The 23,036-nt window shown below is 36.5% G+C and overlaps 1 protein-coding gene across 1 annotated transcript in view; it reads right to left on the minus strand.

The window, feature by feature from the left end:
• BNC2 (basonuclin 2) overlaps positions 1-19,020 on the minus strand; it is a 240,558-nt gene extending 221,538 nt beyond the window's left edge. The window contains exons 1-2 of the mRNA XM_026073542.1: positions 19,000-19,020; positions 18,087-18,287 (exon numbers count right to left, since the gene is read on the minus strand). Coding sequence (XP_025929327.1) covers positions 18,087-18,287; positions 19,000-19,020 — 222 coding nt within the window. The remainder of the gene's footprint in view (positions 1-18,086; positions 18,288-18,999) is intronic.
• Between the last annotated feature and the right edge of the window lie 4,016 nt (positions 19,021-23,036).

Below are 23,036 nucleotides of genomic sequence, written 5' to 3' on the forward strand. Positions count from 1 at the left end.
CGCCTTCCCTCCCCCCAGTCCTTTTCCTGTGCTAGTGACAGCTGTGTGGCGGGGGGGTGGGGACAAGGACACTAAGAAATGCTAGTTCAAATAGTTCTCTGAAGAGAACTATATTTTTGAAATACGAAATCTTAAATGTTTTCTTGATATTCCTGGAACTTGGCTATTTAASAGTAATGGGGAAGGAGTAAGGAGATGTAGCAATATAAAGATACAGAAATTAACTGAGTTTGGCAGGATGTAACTTCTAGCATGTCTCCCATTCCTATATTAAAATGTAGTAATCTAATTAAAATGGAAATTTCCTACACTGTAAAAGTAATTTTAAAATGTTTAGAGTGGCTAGCTAGATGAATTTGCCATGGTTTTTTTTGTGTTTATTTCATGTAAATAAAAAAATTGCTTCTACAGCAGGCTTCCCGGCATGACAAGGATCATGTGCTACAAAAGAACATTATTGTGTCATGTTTGGAAATGACAATCATTGCATACAGTTTATTTTTAGTATATGGGAAATTTGTTTCATCCAGGATGGTACTGCTCACTTTATATTATAATGTTAAAGGCTAATAATGGTTTCACTATTTGAACACCGACAGAAATCCCAAGTCTTTCCTGAGTGTTTGCCAACTGATGGGAGATCACAATTTGTATTGCTAACATAAATATGAAGGCGAATGAAAAGGATGTAAATAAGTGGAGTTTCATCTGATACCAAAGATAATAAATTAGGAAGATCAGAGACTACAGAAGCAGGATATTTAAAATAATTAAATTAATATACGCACAAAAAATACTGTGTAAGTATATACATACTGAACATGTAATTATTGAAAATGCACAAATGGCTAGAAAACAATTTCCAAGAGATAGCTCTATACGATCATATGGTTTCATTCAACTTCTTATACGCAACAGAAAAAGCAACTAATATGCTATGTATTCTGAATGAACAATTTCAAAAGTCTGGTGTTCCACAATTAGTTCAAGCAAAAATTGTATGAGTTGTATTAACAGTGTAGGTGAACTTGCCTCAGGAAAAGTCCTTGTCTCAGACAAAAAAACAAGTAGCTTCACCATTTGCAAGTCATGCCTCTGAATCTGAACCTGACCTTGTGAAGTTACATTACTTCAATAATAAACAAGTGTGGACTGTTAGTTGCATGGCAAAAGAATGAGAACGYTTTACTTTTGTAAAATAAATTGATAAACATGCATTACTACAAACAGAAAAGAGATTTTTCACCTTATGGTTTTGCAGCTACAGCAAAGGTGTGCAGCTTTTTGTGGCTGTGGTTGTAAATATTTTAATAAAGCAACAAACAGCGTTTAAAGGCTTGTTTTTTCCTATTGCCTTTTAAAACATCCTTTAGTTATTTAAGTGTTTTCAAGCTGCACAGAAGGAACACGTGTAGCTTTGAAGTTAGAAGCATTTCCAGAAGAGCTGAAATGCTCTCGTTTCTTAGGTGCTGAAATAGGGCCTCAAAATATAATAAAAGCCCTAAAAGGCAATTATGAACAAAAACTTAAAATATAAGTCATTCTCACTGTTACATCTTCACAGCAACAAAGAAGCACTGAATGAGACCACTGGTCACATCTTTATCAGCAGAATGCTAAACTCAAGAATACTTCACTGACAAAAAATGACTGAGAATTTGAAGCAGTTGTTGGTGAGGGAAGAAGTAGTTAAAGTTTTGTGTTAAAGCAAAACCCAAACTTTAGTCCTAGCAAGTAATTTTTTTTTTTTTCCAGTTATGGGGTATATAACAGAAGCATCCCCAAGAAACAAACAGCATTGTGATCTAGGTAACAGCTTTGTGGTGACCTTTGAGGAACTGACTAGTCGGTCAAGCTCCATCTGCAATATGCACAGCATAGTTAAGGGGAGGATTATTAACTGTCATAAGGCCTAGAGACTGAAGGGTCACTTCAGTTTTAAAAAGAATGATATTTTAATTCACTTAAACTTGTATAGGCTGAGCTTCTGTGTGCCTCAAGTTAAGAAAGTCTTCTATTTTACAGCATAGCATACAAGAACTATATCAAGTGTAAGACACCTACAAATTAATCCTGAGTTTTGAAAAACTAAAATCAAAGAAGCAAGCACTGCACCCTAAATAATCTTTACTATCAGCTAGACTACTTCTGCTGTTGACAGAGAGCATTGATATAGTAAAGTTCCTGGGGAAAACACAATAATACTCTCTAGTGGTAYTGAAGCACATCATACATTAAAAAAGGCTTAACTTTTCCTAAAAATATTAATTCTACTTGGTGTAGGGTTCCATATGCAGCACCAGCCTGAGCCCTGGTTCAGCCTCCTCAGATTTTAATCATGCAACCCTTTTTTCACTGCTGGATGAGAAGTAGAAATGACAGCAAATAATGGGTCAGAAGAACTACTTGCTGCTAAACTGGGAAGCTCCTTTCCTTACTGCCTACAGTAAAACAGCCCATTAAGAGTTGCTTTTTGATTAAAAACAAGTAAGCAATTTCAGCTACGGCAAAGTGACATGTTTTAACTTGACATTTTGTTAAGGATGAGTACCCTGTGAAGCTCATAAAAGAGTGAAGAGATTCAGTGGAACATTAAGATTTACTATATATACTCAATGCCACTGTCACTCCTGTGCAAAACACGTCAACCCGGAAATATCTGACTCAACAGCCCTAAGGTTATTTAGAATGGAAAGTGAGATTTTTACATGTTTCACTTTGATGCCATGAGAGCAGCTGCATTAAGTTCTCTCAGTGGTTTTCAAAACCCAAATAAAATGCTTGCTCTGTGTTTTAAAAGTTACTGTGCAAATGTGTGCCACCCACCCAGTCTGTAATAGCTTACATTTCACCATTTTCAGAAAAGATAAACACAGCAGAGAAGGAAATGATAATATAAAAACAGCCTGGCACGTGAAATGAGGAAAAGCATTGTAGACTATCTGGCAAGACAAAGCACACAAATGTTATTTTGTGAAAATTAATAGCATCTGAAATTATACTCCCGTCCCAGTACTCTCCCCCAACCCCATGCCCAAATTAAAGGTATTTTATCTAATTCCCAGTTGAGAGGTTGCTAAAAGTGTTAAGTCACAGCTGTGTTGACAGTGAACTTCTTGAACATGGCATACCAACGTCACACTGACACACTTTACAGATGCTTCGTTACAAGCAGCACCAGTCACTTGATTTGAAATACCTGACTTAGCTGTAAAACAAACTGTTAATCTCTAGTCTTTTCTCCAGCTAAAGTCTTCTTTACAGTTTTGGAAACACACCAATACCTTGTTATGTTTATGCTAAACTTATCTGCATTTTGATTGGAATTTGACACTGACCACTGGTTCAACTCAATGGTACCTCAGACACTGCTGAGAAACAGCCCCATTTACCAATCATTTTAACTAGTTGCTCTCTTCTTTTGTTCCCACAGAAATCTATAACATGATGACCTTCAATTTAAAACACAAACTAATTAACTATCTGTTCTGCTGAAAAATGTTGATATCTGACTTGCCTGGAGAATTTCAATTATGAACAGACTTATTTTTCCTAGCCTCCCCCCTGACTCCGCCCATTAACACAATAGGCAAAAACTCTGGAAGTCTAATTCTACACACAGCTAAATGATGCCCYTTTAGAGCAGATATGAATATTTGCTTTGATAGACCTGGTATCAGGAAACACTATTCTATACTACTTCAGACAACAAAATTACAACCATCTGTATAGGTGAGTGTACTATAATTGACCGTTATGGAAATTATAGCACTGCTGTATTATCTGCGTAGTAACTTCACTTCTGAAGAGTGTAAGCATTTCACCCAGCTCCTGATATGCCATTTTAAATTTGTGCTGGAACTAAAAGCATTAACTTCATTAACTTGCAAAAGCCAATGATCAAATTTAGTACTTAAATCACGATTTTAATAATTATAGCAACCTCTGAGGTTTTAACTCCAGTTTACCTTCACTAAGACAGATACTTCCTAGACTACAACTAACAGGAGAGCGCAGACTCATGCTTCAAGTTCTGAGTAGTCTTACAATACTCAGTGACATCCCTCATACGCAAGACTTGCTGCAAAGCTCTAGCAGCACTATGTTTCTAACAGAGCGGACCAGCAGCCATATTTCACCCCAATTAGGAGGCAGGGATTATGCCTCTCATAACTGTATTATAATAAGCTAACTCAAAAGCCTACAGTGCAATTCAACAAGCATTTTTAAAATCCTTACTTTGTTTTTTAATATTTTAAATTATGGCTTTTTGTATGCTCTAGGGGCCAGGGATGTCTACATCTCCAGATGGCAATTTCCCTATCTACATTTTGGTAGCAGAAGAAAAATATCCTGAATTCCAATCTAGAGAAGGTAGTGATAAGAGGAATATTAAAAAAAATTATTGATGAACATACTTTATTTGGAACCATGAAACCAGTAATAGTTTTGCAGTTGATTTCAGTGACTCTCATAGAACATAAATGTTTTAACAATGGATATTACTCCTAATTCAAAATGAAAGTCTTTATCCTTTAATCAATGAATTACATTCTTAAAAATAAAGAGAAACTATGTACTTTAGATACCTAAAAATGATTACAGATAATACCACGAAAATCTATTTAGAGTAGCTAAGGTAAGATATAAGTATTTTTAAGGTGAAAATATTTAGAAGTTCAGACCATTTTAAGGACTGCTTAAGAGAAATACTTTAGAAATGGATTAGTGTGATTTTCTGTAGATACCTACAGACTTTATGTTAGAGTGGTTACATAGATACATTATTCATGTACTTGATTCAATAAAAAAATTATTTAAAAGGATGTTGTAGTATTTTAGTGTGGATTTTTTTGCATGGAGGCTAGGGTGCATTTTGAGCCTACAGGATGCATAAAAAGCACGTAGACGAGATTTAGACGGGCACACAGTGTGTGATAAAAATCAAATATGGAACATAATGGGACATATGGAAACATATCTTTTGTGCAGGGAAGGATGAATCACAAGTTCACAGCTGGAATTTATGTGGATCCTTATTTAGCGAAGCAGCTGTAGCCACTGTTTAGCTACATTCCCACATCAACAACAAAATGGTGCCACAGAAGAGAACACATGCATCAAGCTCCAGCTGGTATCTGCGCCCACCACTCCCTTCTTTTCCCTGAAGTCACATTTACTCAGTTTTCTTTTTACAGTTTGTGGATGTATAAACATGCATATGCAAGTCAGTGGATAGCATCAAACCCCACACCTGACCGCTGCTGAATTTTGGAACGGATGCGGGGGGATGTGGTATTGGAGAGAGAGGTTCAGAAAAAAAAAACGACTTCTAAAATCAGCCTCATGTCTCTAGTGTTAGAAAGGTTTGATTTCAGGTCAGTATCATTCAAAATGCTTTCAAAAATTCAAACTGATAAATTACAGAAAACATGATTTATGTAAGCCTATTGGGGAAACACAATTTCAACTTTGCAATTATAAAATTACTTGTGCACTAAATTGCTGAAATATTTTTCACTACTGACTTTTAGGTTCCCAACATTATCAAAAAGCAAAAAAAAAAAAAAAAAAAGGAGAAAGACATAATTTCATGTCTAAGCAAGTTTTATGCAAAAGATGCATCAATACTAACTAAAGATTTAAAAAATGTGGTTAGTTTTGTTTGGGGGATTTGTGTTGCTGTTTTACCTTTTAAGATCACTGCTTACTATATGATTGGTTAAATCACTTACTTCCACTGCCCTCTGAAATTATTAATAAAGGTTTCATTAATAAAGGTATATGTACAAGCACACATTTTTATGCATGAATATAATCACATTCCAAAGTAAAAATATGCCCAGGAGTGATTTATTAGAGGCTTTTTTTAAAACAGCTAACCATTTAGTTTCTTTTAAAAGTGTACTTAAAATTTTGAAGAACTTAGATTTTAAAGGTCATGTTTCTACACATATTCCACTATTTGAAAGTAGAAAACAATGCTCTAAATCCTTCCCCAAATTAAGCTTCTACAATTTTGTCTTCACTTAATACATATTTTTAGTCTGCCCCATTACACAACAAGCAAAACATAAATGACTTCCTCCTAAGGAAAGACTGTAGGAAAAGCTCTCAGACCAGTTCTGTGATTATACTCTATAATTCTAATCATTTCAGTGAGAATAGGCCCAGGCACTTAAAATTAAATTTTTCTAGTGTGCAAAATGCTGTTTTTCCAGAGAAACATTTGATAATAGCAGAAGAGTTTGACAAACCTTGTTTTTGACCCATAATAGAGTAGTGCCAGGCTGACTACCTCTAACAAGCTTTCACGATGGAACAAATGTATAGAAATTCCTTGAAATAAATTGTCAGGTAAGTTTTATGAAGTAGTAAATTCACTAAACATTTTTACTGTTGTCTTTATTTTCAGTGTCCTTGTCATGTTCTAAAACTCAGCTTTTACTTTTCTCCTTAGACAATCAGATTGAGAAGCCACTAATGAAACTAGCCTCATTAATAAGAAAAGATAGCAGCATGTATTTTCTTCAAATTTTCCTCAACTTTTAAGGAAAAGAAAAAAAAAATGCCGTTTTACCATGAGTGCTGTGCCAAAGCTGGAAGAGTATCATTTTCCTTGCAATGAAAATCCACTCACTTCATGACAGAGGTTCTACATTTGTCAAGTTCTCATAAATAATTTATCTTTGATTTGCTAAATACTACTTCAATATTACAGCTCATGCAACCAATTTTATTTTTTAAATATTTAAAGAATGACAACTTCTTCAGAATGCTACTTCAAAAGGTTAAAAAAAACCCTCACACTTCCAAGTGAATGAAAATGTTTCAGTTGTCTTTTTAATTTATACCTGCAAAAAGAAAACATCTCAGTAGATTCCAGAGCAATATCTTAGAAAGTCCTGCAAAATAATGTAATAATATTCTATTTAGATTACTTTATTTTTCATGTTTAAAATTATTTATCTCCTATTCCAGAGAGACAGGAGAAAGGAAAGAGGGGCACAAAGTGGGGAGAAATCTGAACTGGAAAGTACACCTGGCACAAGATGAACACAGTCAGCCATATACATTTCTTAAGGTAAGACAAGTGTTTACTATTCAGCTATCCCTATTCTTCTAGAAACCCAACTATTTTGTAAAAGTAGATCAATGATAGTGAAATGTTATAAGTAAAATCTATGGTAACAGGATCTCGTGTTAGACAGACAGATGCCATACCTTATATCTATGCATGAAGAAAGTTGAATTTTTTCCTAGGAAGACTGAAATGGACTGACTCATCTCCTTAGACTCAAATTAATTTTCCTTAAAACAATCTGATCATTCTTTCTACTTCTCTCTCTCTCTCCTTCTCTCTCTCTGACTGGACTTTAACCATTGCCTTGATGATGGACTGGCAGATAGGAGGGATCTATTAAGATGAGTAACTCACTGTGTAAGGTACTTCTCTTGCAGTATGCTCCATCTGCATGAAACCAATGTTTTGGTGCACTGTCTGCTGCTGTAACCAGTTCTCTCCCAGATATCAATGAAGCTGTGCCTGCATTTTATTTTTTTATGCAAATTATGGTTTTGGAGAGGTCACGCCTCAGCACCATCGAATTAAAAAGCAGCCGATCTGTGATATAAAGAACATATTTATAATCATCAATCCTCTCTCAGATTATTACATTGTTTGCAGAACAGTATAAAATGCATTAAGTACCAGGCATTTCTTTATGGTGTTCTGCATAAAGATACAACAAAGCTTATGATTAAATGCCTTTTTTGGGGGGCCCGTACAGAGAGCACTATTTCCTGGTATTGTTAAGGACACTAGAAGTTAAAGAGCAAGCTGTTTGTACACCAATGTTCGAGATACACTTGAGGAATATGGTAATTTAGAAAAGGGATTTTTGTTTAAGGCTTTGAATGCTAAAGAAAACCCCGTAAATAAATCCCATTTTTTAATCCTGCAAAAACTAGAATCCTTACAATTTGTAGCCCAAATTGATCAAGCTCTTACAGTGCTAGTGTGTTTTTTTCCTGGTTTAAAAACAGTAAGCCAGAATTAGGTTTTTGCTTTTCATACCTGATTTCCACAACCCCTTCCTCCATGCATTCTAATTTAAAAGAAAAACTAATATTAGATAAAGCAACACATAATTTGACAGCCTACCAGTTAAATTCTGACAGGGTCAATAAAATGAGAGCTTGCAGGAGTCCCAGATGAGGAACACTTTCATGAATGCCTCCATTGTGTAAACTCTCCGTATATCCTGCCTGCAAATGACAGTCATATGCCACCAGCTGCAGGAGGCATTCCAGCAATGTCAACCGCTGTGGGGCATTAAGGCAGGGTAGATGAGATGGTACTTCTTTTTATTTTTGCCTGGCTAGAGTGAGGGCTGTCACACTTAACTCGTTTAAGTGTTATTTTTCTAAAGATTATTATATTTATTTAGAAATGTAAGAAAACATATAATTAAAGTCTTGCTAATGGAGATTCTCATTTTAATAGTAGTTTTATTATATAAAGCCAGCTGGAAGTAATTATTTTTTTTCCTTGTATACTCTTCATTAGTTTGTAGTTGCCTACTCCCCAAGACATCTATTTCAGATGTTCTTATCAAATTCAAGTCTTTGAAAAAGTAAATTGTCCAGGGAACAAACAGCCACTAAAAGTTATGATAGAAAATGTGAAAACCCCAATACCTGCTACTCAGAAATACAGCAGGTACCACTTCTGAGAAGACTGTTTTCCTATGAGCTCCATTTTGTGGATTGACATAAAATTCACGTTTTAGAGAATTACTACCAAAAAAAACCACCCCAAAAACCTTGTCTCATAATATATATTTTTTTAATTAAGAACTAAGCCTGAACACAGTGATATAGGTTTGCAAATTTAATTGTTTTTAAACAACTCATTGACACCCAAGCTGATTATTTTTTGTCTACTAGGTCTGTGTAGAAAACAACAGTATTTAATCATCCTATTAATTTCATCTTCCTGTTTTTCTTGATATTTATTATTCTGTCAGATGAAAACAAAGCTCATATTTGAGATAGAAGAATAAAAATATACTGAGGACTCTTTTTCAAGTTTTAGCAATGCCTCATTTAAGAAAGATTCTTAATTGTACAAAGCACAGATCAAATTGTGATGCCTTCCAGCGCATTCATATGATAAGCCAGGGCATCTATCACACCTTTTTATCATGCCTTTGCATACAGGCACACTGAAACACAAAACACTGAACTCTTTGCATGTCGGCACCTACATTCAGCCACCTCTGGAAGGGACTCTTTTTCTCCCTATCCCTCATCTTTTCCTATAGTCACTCGTCATCAAAATTATTTTAGTTATTCAATTACTACCAAAAAGAGGATTCCTTTTAATACAGGTTCAAATATATACACAGAGCAGGAAAAACAGTGAGGGAAGAAAAATGAGGAAAGGCATAAATAAATAAAGGATATCAATAATGATCTATCATAAAATGACATTTTGCCATTGTACTTCCGCCGGAGCCGTAACATCTCACAAGATGTCCCTCTGAAAGCAGCAATAAAACAGCAGTAGAGTACACAAGGTCTTATACTCTGTGCAGGCAAAGGGCAATGAATATGCTAAAAGGAAATCAATCTGCATAAAAAGATCTGACAATAGCATCTTCAGGTTTGTTTGGGTTTTGATTTTGTTTTTTAAAATGAGAAAACAAAGAACACAGAACACTTTGGAAGCCAAATTTTTATGTAAACCAGAATGGTTCCTTTCAAAATGCTTCTCTATTTTTTAAATTACCATCTATCCTGCCACGGGTTATTGCTACTTTTACTATGAAAAAGTTGGCAATTCCATTTAGCTAGATGTCTTTTAAGCATTTCTCCTCCAATTTAATTCATGCTGATTTACGCTATCCAAATTTCATTTTGAGATTTCTGGTTCAAACAAATTCAAAACTTCAGAGGCAAACTGGAAGCAGCCATAATTTTGCCTGGCTTCCAGGGAAACCCATAAAATACTGAGCTTTCAGTAACTTGTACTTAAAATCATACACAGATCCATAACGCCTAAAAGCTGAGACCTGACCAGAGACTTTAACAGAGAACTTGGCTTAACTTTGGGATTCTGATAAAATAGGTTTCAGATTTCTTTGAGTAAGTGAAATGCCTAAGATTTTTTCATGATGTTCATCTCCTTGGTGTCTAAATAATAGAGAAGGCTAAAATAGAGAAGAGCTACTTTCTTCACAACTGTAGAATCCTGTCTTGCAAACTACCTGCACATTTAACTTTATGAAAGTTACACACATACAGAATGCTTGCAGAATTGAGCTCCGAGTTACAGCTTACTCTGAAGGCTAATACACTGCTATCTGTAATTCTGCACCTGAACTATATGCTGTCCTTGATGCATGACAGACCCTCCACTGGCATGGATGGAAAATGTATGCTTAGATCATGGTGAGGATATGATCCTTTATATCCTTTATATTCTATTTTCCTCTTAGTGGCACACTCCAAATGTTGAATTTTTCATCTAAAAAGGACTACACTGTATGACATTTCCATTCAAACTGTTCAAAGACAGAAGTATTCCATTTTAAAGTTAGCATTCTTTAGGAAATGCACTACGAAGGGCATGGAGGAAACATATATGCTGAGAATCAGGCAGTCTATTTCCTTCCCTGAAACTCTGTTTTAGAAAGTTTTAAAAGAAGAAGTACAAATAAGCAAATAGGGTTCATCAAGTGGGTCTCACTGTTCCCTGAGTTGTTCAAAATTACTGAGAAAAAGAAGAGTAATGAAAGCTCTTCTCAATGCTGTCGCATCCCAGAAAAGAGTGACATTTACCACCCCACTCAAGCCCTGCTGCAAGGGGCATATTCCAAAACGCAGAGATAGACAGACAGCAGCACTGGCATCCACTGAGGTGTCTGTGCTGTTGTCCATTTCCAAACAAACATCCTCTCAAATACCACAGTAAGTTTACCTATGGGTGACAGCGTGTTTCAGTTTTAATGACAACCCCTGTATGAATTTTCACACTTTCCATAAAGCTCTTCCTACACTATCACTTATTATTCACTTTACAAGGAAACCCTACTGGCCTCTGTGCCCTTCATTGTGCACGGGAAGGAGTAACAGGATCGTAATCATGTCATTTTCCCTCCTGAACTCCGGTGCTCTGCAAGCGGCGGATGACACTCTCTCCTCTGCTTCCCACAAGCGCGCAGATACGCGCCACCGGCAGAGGATGGGGACGCAGAGGTTCCCCGAGCGGGCGAGAATGGCTTGGTGGCACGTGGCTGGCAAGTTCACGCAGATCAAAGCCATCCCCCACCCCACCAAAAGAGATGGCCTCCCTATGACAAGATGCTGCGTGACGCAGCCGTGTAACTGGCGCTATTTTCTTCGTCAGCGAAGGGAGATCATTTAGAAAACAGTTGTCAAATATTTCAGTAAGGGAAATGAGGTATTAGGGCATTACTGTAATGAGTGGGGTATTATAAGGTAACATGAGCAGTAATAAAGCAACAGATGCCTGTCCACAGGCGGATGTACAGTCTCTTATTTTGGACATTTGTTGGACAGACTGATATTTAGTTAAAGAATGCAGCCTGCCTCACTGAAATATTTTATATAAACAAACACTTTCATTTAATAAAACTGCTTTTTAAGTTCACCCCTTTCTATAGGCTGCCGGAACAAAAACCAAAACATTTAAGTATAGTTAATCTAGATGCTGAAATTTTGTGATTACACTCTTTGAATTACAGTAAAAAGTTGCATTAGCAATTCTCTTTCTGAGCTAAAAGATTGAGAGAAAGCAACAATGGAATTCTCCCTTTCTCCCCCTTCCCTGTTCAGGCTTCTCTTTCTTGAGGCAGTATGATTCATCACCTCCCGGGTATACGAGGAGCCCCAAGTTTGGAAATTCTTCTAAACTGCGAAGAACCATTGGTCTACAAAGCAAATCCTTTTACAAAAGCACAATCACTATTGTTTGAGAAAAATAACTGAACAAAGAAAGCGATACACAGCATACATTTTGAGTATTTCCAGTGAAAAGTAAAAGCTCTTTAAAGCTTTTGTTTCTGATTGTACTTTATGACGGCAGTTCTGTATCAGCGAACAGAGTGTTCCTTTGCAATCAGCACAGTGTCACAACGACCTGGCAAATGTGAATGCTTTCACTATCACTACAGTCCTTGCAATCTTGCCTCAGCTGTGACCCATTCACTTTTGCCCCAACTTCACTAAGATGCCTTACTCAGCATCTAATTAGTTAGGGAAGATTTGCCTTGGCTCTTAACCCTGACATAAGAGCAGGAGACTCTGCTGCTGTTATATACCAAATCTGTCCTGTCACTACATTAATCAAATCCCCATAAAAACTACACACGAATTAAGTAACCACTAAAATATAAAGCAAAAAAATTTAAAAATATAAAACCTACACATTTTAAAATATTAAACACTAATGCATATTACACAATATATTTGAGCATGTGTTTTAATATATGCTTTAATGCTTCATGCAAATTTTAGTTGTGTGCACACATTTCTGAAAGTTAAGCAAAGATATGACAGTGTACTTAGCATATCAATATAAACAACTAAAATTTGTAACAGCACAAACATTTTCAAAAATTGTATGTGTATATGTGCAATGTTAATATATATAGATAGATAGGGAAACCTTTTGCTATATTTTAGTTCTGCAAATGGTGAACCCAGTCAGAGAAGCTATGAAGAGTTTTTGTTTGTTTTTAACTACATTATCATATACATAGCATGTATCTATCACTGTAGGTACTCGTGTGTCTAGTGCTATACGGTATACAAAACATCCTGCGCTTTTGTCACAGACACTATTTTCTAATGCCACTATTCTGAGGCACATCAGAAGCAATGCAAAATTCTTGATGCAAAGATTTATTAATTTGTTGAGAGGAAATGAACCATTAACAATGCTTCACCAAAAAAGCAAAAAATTAAAGCAAGTGTCTGAAATAAGAAAATGTAACCTGATAAATCTTCCCAATTCATACTAGCACAGGAACTTACTCCTTAAAAAAAAAAAATACTGGGGTCAACAAATCTTTAAAATGGTGTGATAAAAATATTTATATTAAATAAGCATTATGTTTACTGATGATTATTGACAAAGGCTATTGTTAACTACCGTAAACTACAAAATGCATTTGGCCAGTGTTACTCTGCCTCCCAAAATGTTCATAATAAATCAGTGTATGGAATTATAGCTTGTTGTCGTATTAAGTTATAACAGTTTTTGCATGTACACCTATATTAAAAGAATACTCATGTGCTACAGTAAAACAGTTAATTACTTAATAAATGTTAAAATCGCATAAAACCTTTATAACCAGCAACACAGGAACATTTAAACAGCATTCACCTCCAACCCATTAGACTTTACACTGCGGTCCTATTTTTAAATTCTGGTTCAATAAACAGTTTGTGTGGCTATGTCTACATCAATGTTAGGAGCTGTCAGACTGTAGAATACTAGCACAGCTCAAAACAGGCAGTGCACATTGTATACAATTTAATATTTGTAGCAGTATTAATGCATACTTCACTTATTGTAAGTATTATTTAGTTTTCATTAGAATAAGCAGGCAGTTATGCAAGGAAAAAAGTTGAATTAACTGTACCATATCTCTCTTGAACAGACGCGTCTGTATTAATATACATCATTGATTTAATTTTTAGTTTTCTTGGTTTCCCCCTCACCTATCTAGAAGTGATTTCTCTGGTGATAACTAACACATCATGCTAATGAGAGAATCTAATGTACAATAGAGAAATGTCACTACTAATAATATTTGCATGAAGTTAAATAAAGCAACTGTAAGAGAATGTCAGACAGTTGTTCTTTAATAAGATACAGTTACACAATGAAATTATGTTGTTAATTTTGTTACATCATTGAGTGAATCCTAAATTACTATATAATGACGCACAGATCCATTTATAATTCTGATATACTGTTTTTCACTCTCACATGAAAAAAAAGCTTCTAGAAAGGCTATTACCTTTTTATCTGAAACGGGTTAAACATACTTCTTTCTTAACAAAAAGATATGTGTCCCTGGCATTTTGTGTCACTGTGGGTTACAACCATTTCTCTTATGGTCTCATTTCTGAAATGACTTAAAAATATTTTAGAACATTACAGCCCTTAAGGTAACTGGGAGAAGAAAAATGACATTTCTTATTCTGACAAACGCACAAAACATTTATGAAAGCAGAAAATCAGAAAAGCCTGCTTTCTTTTAATCAATCAAATCCAGGCCTTCTTGTCTGTTGTTAACAACTCCTTGCCAGAACCAGAATGGGCAGTGGGTGCCCTGGACGTAACCAGATGAGCATGGACGAGAAGCCAAGGGTTTCTGCTCATTCTCGACCTGTCACTGATCAAAGTGACCCAAAGAAGCATTCCTTTTTAAAAGTTAAGATTTATGTCCTCTGAGGTTATCAGACATTCTTCTGTATACAGAATAGGATGACCCCTTTTAAGCGAACCACACACTTCTATATTGAAAAAAGGTGCATTGGCAATACAATGCAGTCAAGTGGCCATGTCGTAAACTTCTCACAGGTAATTTAGACTATTCCTTTCCTCCTCTCACCCCACCATATTCTAAATTTGCTCTGGAATGAGGAGATGCCATTTTTTTGTGCTCTCATTCTCTAAGAAAACAATCTAAATATAAAAAACCATCATGCTTAATATTCCAATCCTATGCCATCAGTCTTAAATTTCCTAAGATGCATACAGTTCCTTGTCATAAGCAAGTAGGGGTCTTTCCTTTTATTCTGTGAAAAGTTATTCATTCGTATAGCATGCAAATAGCAGTTCAGTGTGAGCTGAGATGTAAGAAGAGGGAGGGATTAGAAGGTTTTGTTTTGTTTTGTTCTAAATCACTCTTCTTGCCATGCTCCAATCTTTGTACCAGAAACCTGCCTGAGATTAAATTACAACTCCAAGGAAAAGTGATGGGGCTCGGGGTTTGTTTGTTTTTAAAAACCATGTGGAAAGCCAGCATTATACTTAGAACTTTAAAAAGAAATGTCCTAGCATTACTATGTATAGCTGGAAAAGTTTCATTAAACAGTTCTTTCAAATCATGCCAAACTTTTGCTTGGAAGTTACGTACATTTAATAACATTATTTTATTTGTATTYGTGAAAATAATTTTTCTTAAAGCATAAGAAAAATCTAAAAAATACTTACATTTCCAGAAGATGGATTGAAAATAATTAACTAATAAATGGATGAAAAAAGATAACATAAAACAATGTTCAAAATTTTAGTGTTTTAAGAAAGAGACATTGACACTTAGACACAAATTTGCAGCTGCACTTGCACATAGTCTGTGATTACAGTCTGCGCGAGCTAGTAAGTTATAACAGCCTTAACAAATCAGAAATATAAGACAAAATATTATCCTTAAAGAGGAGAGAAATACGTTTAGAAAAATAACTTACCCTCCTCTTAAAAGCATGATGAAAACATGTGTGGACCAAATATGTTTCAGTACATTATAAACAAACAAACAAAATGTGACAAGGAGATTATTAACACAGTATGCAAACATGTAAGTACAGACATTTAAGAAATAAATCTGTTCGACATTACCACCTTTGCAGTGCTACTGTGTGTGTTCCAACGGAAGGATACACACTGATGCATCATCCACCACACATTTAGCCAATTAGTACCTTGCTTCTTCCCTTTCACACAGAATACAACATGACCATGCATGTTCAATAATATATAAAATCCAGTTAATACTCAAGAATTAGCACAATTAAAATATTTTAAAAAGAAAAGAAGAAGAAAAGGAAGAAGAAGAAGAAGGAGGAGAAGAAGAAGAGCCTAGCTTACATGCATGCCAGTTTGGTGTGGTATATGAGCTAGTTGTCTTAAATTATTTGACCCCCTTACACATTGTGATGCTCTTTATTTAGTTTTGTTTCCTTTCTTTTCAGTGTTGAACATTTTCTAGTATTCCAGAGACCACAGAGGCTAACTCTGTTGAAAAAGGTCTAATACTAAACAGGCAATCTAATATTATCTATGTGGTTCAATCGTCATTTATCAATTGATCGTTATCTGGATCTGGTTATGTTAACTCTTTTGTGACTGAAATGGAAAGAACCTTTTCTCCACCTCAAATATTTAACCTCACTTTTTATTAAAAGAATACAGCAAGTAATTTGAATAACTGCTTTCGACGCTATTGCTCAATATCAATATAACCAAACATGTTATGTATCGCAGACACACATACAGCTGATAAGCCCTGTAAGCAGTGCAGGAGCAGTTCACACTTCCTAGTGCCAAGCAGTGTTTTCGAAATGTGCATCTCTACTAGGAAATGAACTTTTTTTACTTTCAAGAATGGGAAATTGAACAGAGTTGCTTATTTGCCTCATGTTGATTACATTCCATACGAGCATACTGTATCAGCAGTAATCAGGGTCCCTCTACAGGATATATCAAAATATACCTTATTCAAATGCCTTCATCCTGTCCTGAGCTATACTGCTTAAGCTGTCTTCCATAGACAACCGCTATTGGTTATGAACTATGTGCTGTTGAGTTTTTGTTGGCCTTAAAGTTTTTTTTTAATTAAATAACTGTTTTATGGCTAGTGTTCAGTCATTTTTTACTGTAAAATATAAAAGCCTAATTACTTTCTCTCTTTTCATACAGTACAACGCCTTTCAGGTAAATGAGAGTTCATTCATCTTATTTCCAGCATTAAAGTCTAATACAAACGTACAAATCGTTTATAACTCCTCTTTTGGAAAACACAGTATTTCAATTATTATCACTCAGTGTCAGACCATAATTGGAAACTAGTTTTCAGAAAGGCAAAATGTCCCCTGGTAGGGAGTCACCCTGTTAAAAACCTTCAGGTTGAACTTCCCTCCCCTGCTTGAGCCCAGTCCAAGCTGAAAAGTTTCTCCCTCTTTTTTTTTTCTTCTTTCTTTTTTTTTTTTTTTTTTCACGCAGAAGAGCCAAGCAATTGTGCAAGAGTAGCTATAACACACAGGGCGCGTATCACCAAGTGCATGGTACAGAGACACCGGCTCCTGTGATTAATTATCAGTTATTACTGGCCTTGCAGTAACATTTTAGCTTTCCCGTCAGAACCAGCATACCAAGCTGCCTTAAACGCGGCCCCCGGTGAAGGAGCCGCTCTGGGGAGGACGCCAAGGCGCAGCTCCACAGAAAGGGGGAGAGGGAGAGGGAGAGAGAGATAGAGAGAGGAACGGAGAGAGAAAGGGGGGAGAGAGAGAGGGAGGGAGAAAGGGGAGCGGGAGAGAGAACGGGGAGCGGGAGAGAGAGGGCGCGGGGAAGAGGGAGAGAGGGAGAGGGACGGCGAGAGGGAGCAGGAGAGGGACGGAGAGAGAGAGGGAGCGGAGCAAAGCGGAGAGGAGAGGAGAGGAGAGGAGAGGAGAGGGACGGCGGGAGACCCGACAACTGAAACTGGCTCCTCTAACGACCCTCAGCCCCGCGCTGGCAGCAATTCCAGCACAACTGCTCTCCACTCCTTAGGTCTGAATAAAACTGTTTTCTGCCACATGAACTCAATTAAGCTGTTCTGAGGGGCCCCCTAAATTTAGTATCAGTTTGATTTGGGGGCTTATGTACTCAGGAAGAAAGAAAGGAGTTTTGCTGGGATAGCAGATACTTTTATTTATAGGACAGGGGGAGAAGGGGGGAAAAACACTGAAACAAAACAAAAGCAAACAAAGAAAGAAAAACAGTCTTTCTATGAGCAAAGCTCTATTTGGAAACTTTAAAACAAACGCTTTGCTTTTACTTAAAGCTTTAATAATTTTTCCTCTTTTAAAAAAGAGCCCTTAGGGAAGCAATGAAGTAACCATGCACATTCCAATGACATAGTTATGACAGTTCAGAGGCTAACTATGTAGTGATGAATGAAACAAAAATGAAACGTGGAAAGAAAAAGAGAAAGGGAGGAAAGAGAGAGAGAGAAAAAAAAAGCGCACGAAAATGTCATGTTTTAAAATAAACGAAAGTAACGTACCTGTTGGGACATTCTGAACAGGAGGTTAGTGTCCGTGTTCTGCCATGTCCCCATGAAACCAGAGTCGGTCGCTGCTGTTCTTGTGCCGAACTGCATGGAGTTGTCAGTGCAGGAGTCTCTTAAAGTCAAGTCTCTTGCCCTCTTTCGCTCTCTGTGTCTCTGTGTGTCTCTGTCTCTCACATCCACTTCTGCCTCTTCTGACTGAAAAGTGAAGGTGGATTTTTTGAGCCTCTTGGCAGCCAGTAGCAGGAGTGTAGTGTAGTTAAGAAGCTAGCTGCTCTGTGCGTTTCATTTGGGAAGGGGGGATTCAGGGGAGGGGGTCAGAGCTTCTTTCGCACCTTCAGCACAGATACCCCTATCATTTATGCATAGATTGTGACTCCCCAAGCTCGCCTTTGCTCAGTTTAACAGCTGCCTGTCAGGTGTGCATGCAGCACTAAGGAGACCCAACCATCAGCTTCAAACTCTCAGCCACTGGATGTCATTGGATAGCAGAGCAAAGAGTCAACTGCACTGCTCCACTGTCAGGCACCAAATGACATTCTGCACTAACCCTTCAGTCTACAGATACACAGATACACACACACGCACAGTCTCTCTAAGTAGCACAATGATCAGAGTGAACTGGGAGGAAGAAAAGGCTGTGGCCCTTTCCCTGGCTTTCTCTGTTTTTCCTCAACAATGCTGTCAAGTACAGCATGTAATATCTGACACTTGCCTACCACACAGGATTAGCAGACCTTAAAAAAAAAGAGAGAAAAAAATGGAAAAAGCAGGCAAGCAAGAAATTATTCTTAAATACAGTCAATATTCACTCAGAAGTAAAACACAAACATTGGCTTGGTTTTTTTCTAAATATTAGTCAGACCAGTATTGTGGGATAGCCTGTTCCTATCCCAAATAAAACTCTTACCAAAGAGGGGAAAAAAGACATGATACAACTCCTTTTGAAATAAAACCAGAAAGTCACATGCACATTTCATTTCTCACACCCCTCACTTTCCCTTGCCCACTGCTAAGTGTCTTAAACAGCATCTCTAGCAAGAAAGGATGGAAAAATTAAGAATCTACCCCTTCCCTCCCTTCCCCCAAAAGATCAAAAGTAGTTTTTTGTTTTGTTTTTTAAGTAGCTGGTTGAAGCAGATACAATACACCTTTCAAATCATAAAGAACAAAGAAATGAATCACAGCAGAAAAGAAGCCAGTCCCACACAGTTAAAAAGTAATGCAAAAGAAACAGTATTTTTCCTTTAAGATTTTTCTTCAGTACTTAAGGGGCATTAATATATACCAGGACAAATAATACTGCTACAACACTGCTTTTAATTACAACAGCTCTTTTTAAGTGAATCTTATTTGATAAATTCTCTTACCCACTCCATCCTTTACGTACACACAAGAAATCATAACTCTACAAACAAACTTCATAAATGTAAAACAAAATTCATGCAATCCCATAAAAAACAGTCAGAGTATTAAAAAAAAGCTATCCCTTCTAACATAAGGAACATTCATCTTCTAATACAATCTACAAATTTAGGAGGACAAATGTACCACTCACTCTGCTTTTTTCTTAACTCAGGAATAACAATAAACCTCACTCTCTGAAACAACAAAAGAAACAGAAGAGAGCTTCAGTGGCAGCTCTGTGTCATTAGTGTGCAATGAGAAAAGATGAGAAGATGTACACTATGTTGACACAAATGTGCCTTCCCCTCTAGACCCTACATCTCTTGAAAGCTTTTCTGTTAAACTTTCCTCCAGTTCAGCACCATTAAGTACAAAAAAAAAAGTCTCAAAAGCAGCAAATTCAATATCCAAGAAGAAACAAGCAAGAACCCCAAGAACTACTGCCTTAAAATATATTAAGTCCACCTGTGGTCAATAAAAATATTCTGACTGGGGAGGGGGATATGACACTTAGGAGTCAATTGTGCCAACAGTGGCTGTACCTTTACAGCTAGCTATTAGCCCCTTAAACTCCCTCTAAAATTTGCCAGCCTCTTCATTTCTGAAGTGGCACTCAGTGCCTCAGTCAAGCTGCATGCTCAGCTCCTGACCTTCCCACTAATGGCTGTTATTTGTGGGAGGCTTAAGGACACTGTCAATAGCAAGCTTCCTCCTCTCTTCTCCCTTCTGCATCTCTTGCGTGCTCTCGCTCCCTGTCTTTCTCTCCACCTCTTACCCCCCCCATTCTTTCTTCTGTCCTGCAGTCCTCTCCTCTCCCAGAGAATAAAAAAAACCCCGTGCACACACATGCATGTGCGCACACACACATGCACGCGCTTGTGCACGCGCGCGCACACACCAACACACACACACACACACACACAAAATCAACCGGCATGCAGCAGCAAGCACCTGCAGTAATAGACTCTTTTATTAAAACTGTTATTCTGCAAGACTTGAAATTCCCGGTGGACCGGGCCATGTCAAAGCCGATATAATTAACTAGAGGCTCAGCAACGGATCAATTACCAGACAAGCAAGTGATAGTGAAATCAATGAAAGATCATCAGCCACATTATCAGTGTTGCAACTCATTAGGGTAAAACTGAGAAATGTGCTCAAAGCGAGCCCAAGCAAGGTGGCATTACAAAACAAAGGGCTAATTTGGAGACCCTGCTGTGAACAATCTGTAACAGAATTAGCCTTTTTTTCCCCTAAACTGCAGAGCTCTGTAACTAAATGTGACAGACTGAGAGAAGCAGTTTATTAAGACACCAACTCCAAGTTTATTTAGTTCATAAACTCTCTCCTAGAAAATCAATACAGTCTGTACAGGGTTATTAGGCTGACTAGCTAATACATCCAAATCTGGTCTTCCCAAGCAGAAATCTTGGCCAGAATGCTACAACCTTACTTGAAATCTAAGCACATTCAGATCACTGTATCAAAGGAGGACTATCATTTAATTGTCACATGTGTGACTGCTACATCACAGCCTAAGAACATGTTAAAGAAAGAAATCTTTTTCCCCCTGCTGACTAACATGACACAGAAAAGAAACAAAATTTAGTCTACCAGCTCCAGTAGTGTGGGTCATCSTTAAATGTACATTGCCTACACAGCATTTTGTTTAGCACACTAATACCAGCATATAAAAACAAGAAAATAAATACTTACTGAAATTCAAACAGGGATATGAAAAGCAGTAGCCAGTAAGGAGATAAAAGTAACCATTGCAGGAAAAATAACACAGAAGTACACCTCCTACAGTAATAGACTAAGCCTCCTCTGTCTCTACAGCTATTGGGGGGGGGGGGGAGAAAAAAACAGGCAAAACTGACAAAAGATTTAACAAAAAATGTAACTTGCAAAATCCAGGCTTAAGAGCCAGTACGTCCCTTTGTAATCTACTACCCTCTGCTTATTGTTATAATTCCTCAGCAGGCAGAAGTATTCTTCGAATCATCTGTGGGAAGCACAGGAACTACTTGTTAGTACACAAGTTTGGCACAAACTGAGTGGAACAGTATTTTTTTCTCTCCCCTTTGGCTAACTCATGAGAGAGTCAGAAACAGTATAGACAAGGTAAGGACTCTAACAGCATTTAAAACAAAACCTTTTAAACGCATTAAAGAAAATCTCATTTTCAATAGATTTTTAATCAGGAATATGTTCTGCAAGTATTTTATTGCTATCCAATGGTATTTGTGCTGAAAGATAAAAGGATCTGTGAAATTATTTTACATTTTCAGCTCATGGGAATACTGGGGTGCAGAACAGAAGAAGTGGCTACAAAATCCAGGTTTTAATGAAACTTAAAACACAGTGCACTTGCAGTTGTCTACTTTGATTTTGAGAATTTGAGACATTTGTATGTGAGGTTAAGACTGTTTTTTATTGCTTTTATTTTTAATTACTACTTGTTATTTACTATAAATGACAATTATAACATTACGTGTGTGCTTTGATGCATTTTTTAAAAATATAACATTGTTATTTTGTCTCTTCTCTTAAAACCACCGATACAGAGACACAACATATAGCAAGAAAGAATAGCAAAGATGTTTATGAAAACTCAGATAATGCCAATAGGAAAGTCTAATCAGGAAAATACAGTATTTAATGCAAATGTATCTTATTTTTCTAAATTCCATTATGAGTATTTTAGTGTTAATTAGTTCAGTCAAAGAGTTAATACAAATAGTTCAGAATGACTAAACATGGAAAAAATATTTTCTTCTTTTTGTTCCAATTATTCTGTATTATTAATTAAGCTGTTAAAACATGCAACAGTTACTATCTTTTTAATGTTCAATAATATGTAAACTCTTTAAAGAGATTTTGTTCCACGTCTCTGCTTTAGATATTAATCAAGAAAATAATTACAGAGGAATTTAGTAAAAAAAAAATCTACATGCATATAACTATGTACTGTACATGTACGTTCAACGAGGTCCAATTAGTTGGAAAGAATTTGCATTTCAGTTAGTATGAGCTAACAAGACTGTAGGGAGACAATGCAATTCTACTAGCAGGGCAAGAAAGAATGGTATTTTCCTGTAAGCATTAATTTCCCTAACTGATCATTTTAAAATGTTACTGATCTTTACAGTAGTTGTTTTTCTAACATCTAGGAGTTCAGTATAAATGTTTGTATTAACTGTACATGCAGCAGTGTCCCCCAGATTACTCCTGGGGGAAAAAAAAAGATAAAACTGTGGGCACAGATTTATTATTTCTATTTAATGATAATTATCAATCAATTATATTAAAGGAGAATTCCTTACATTTGGTGTTCATTTTAAGGTTTTCTKATATGTATTCTGAAAAAATACAGAAAATCTTTACATCTTTTTATGTAAATGATCCACTTTTCAATAGTAAAGACATACAATACAAAAATATGTGATCTCAGAACTGTATACTCCGTTTTCCTAAATCTTTGTACCCTCGACTGACTTACTGGATAGTACCTGTAATTCCCAGAGTTCATTTTGCTGC

Source organism: Apteryx rowi, unplaced genomic scaffold, assembly GCF_003343035.1.
Source record: "Apteryx rowi isolate R43461 unplaced genomic scaffold, aptRow1 scaffold_37, whole genome shotgun sequence".
NCBI lineage: Eukaryota > Metazoa > Chordata > Aves > Apterygiformes > Apterygidae > Apteryx > Apteryx rowi.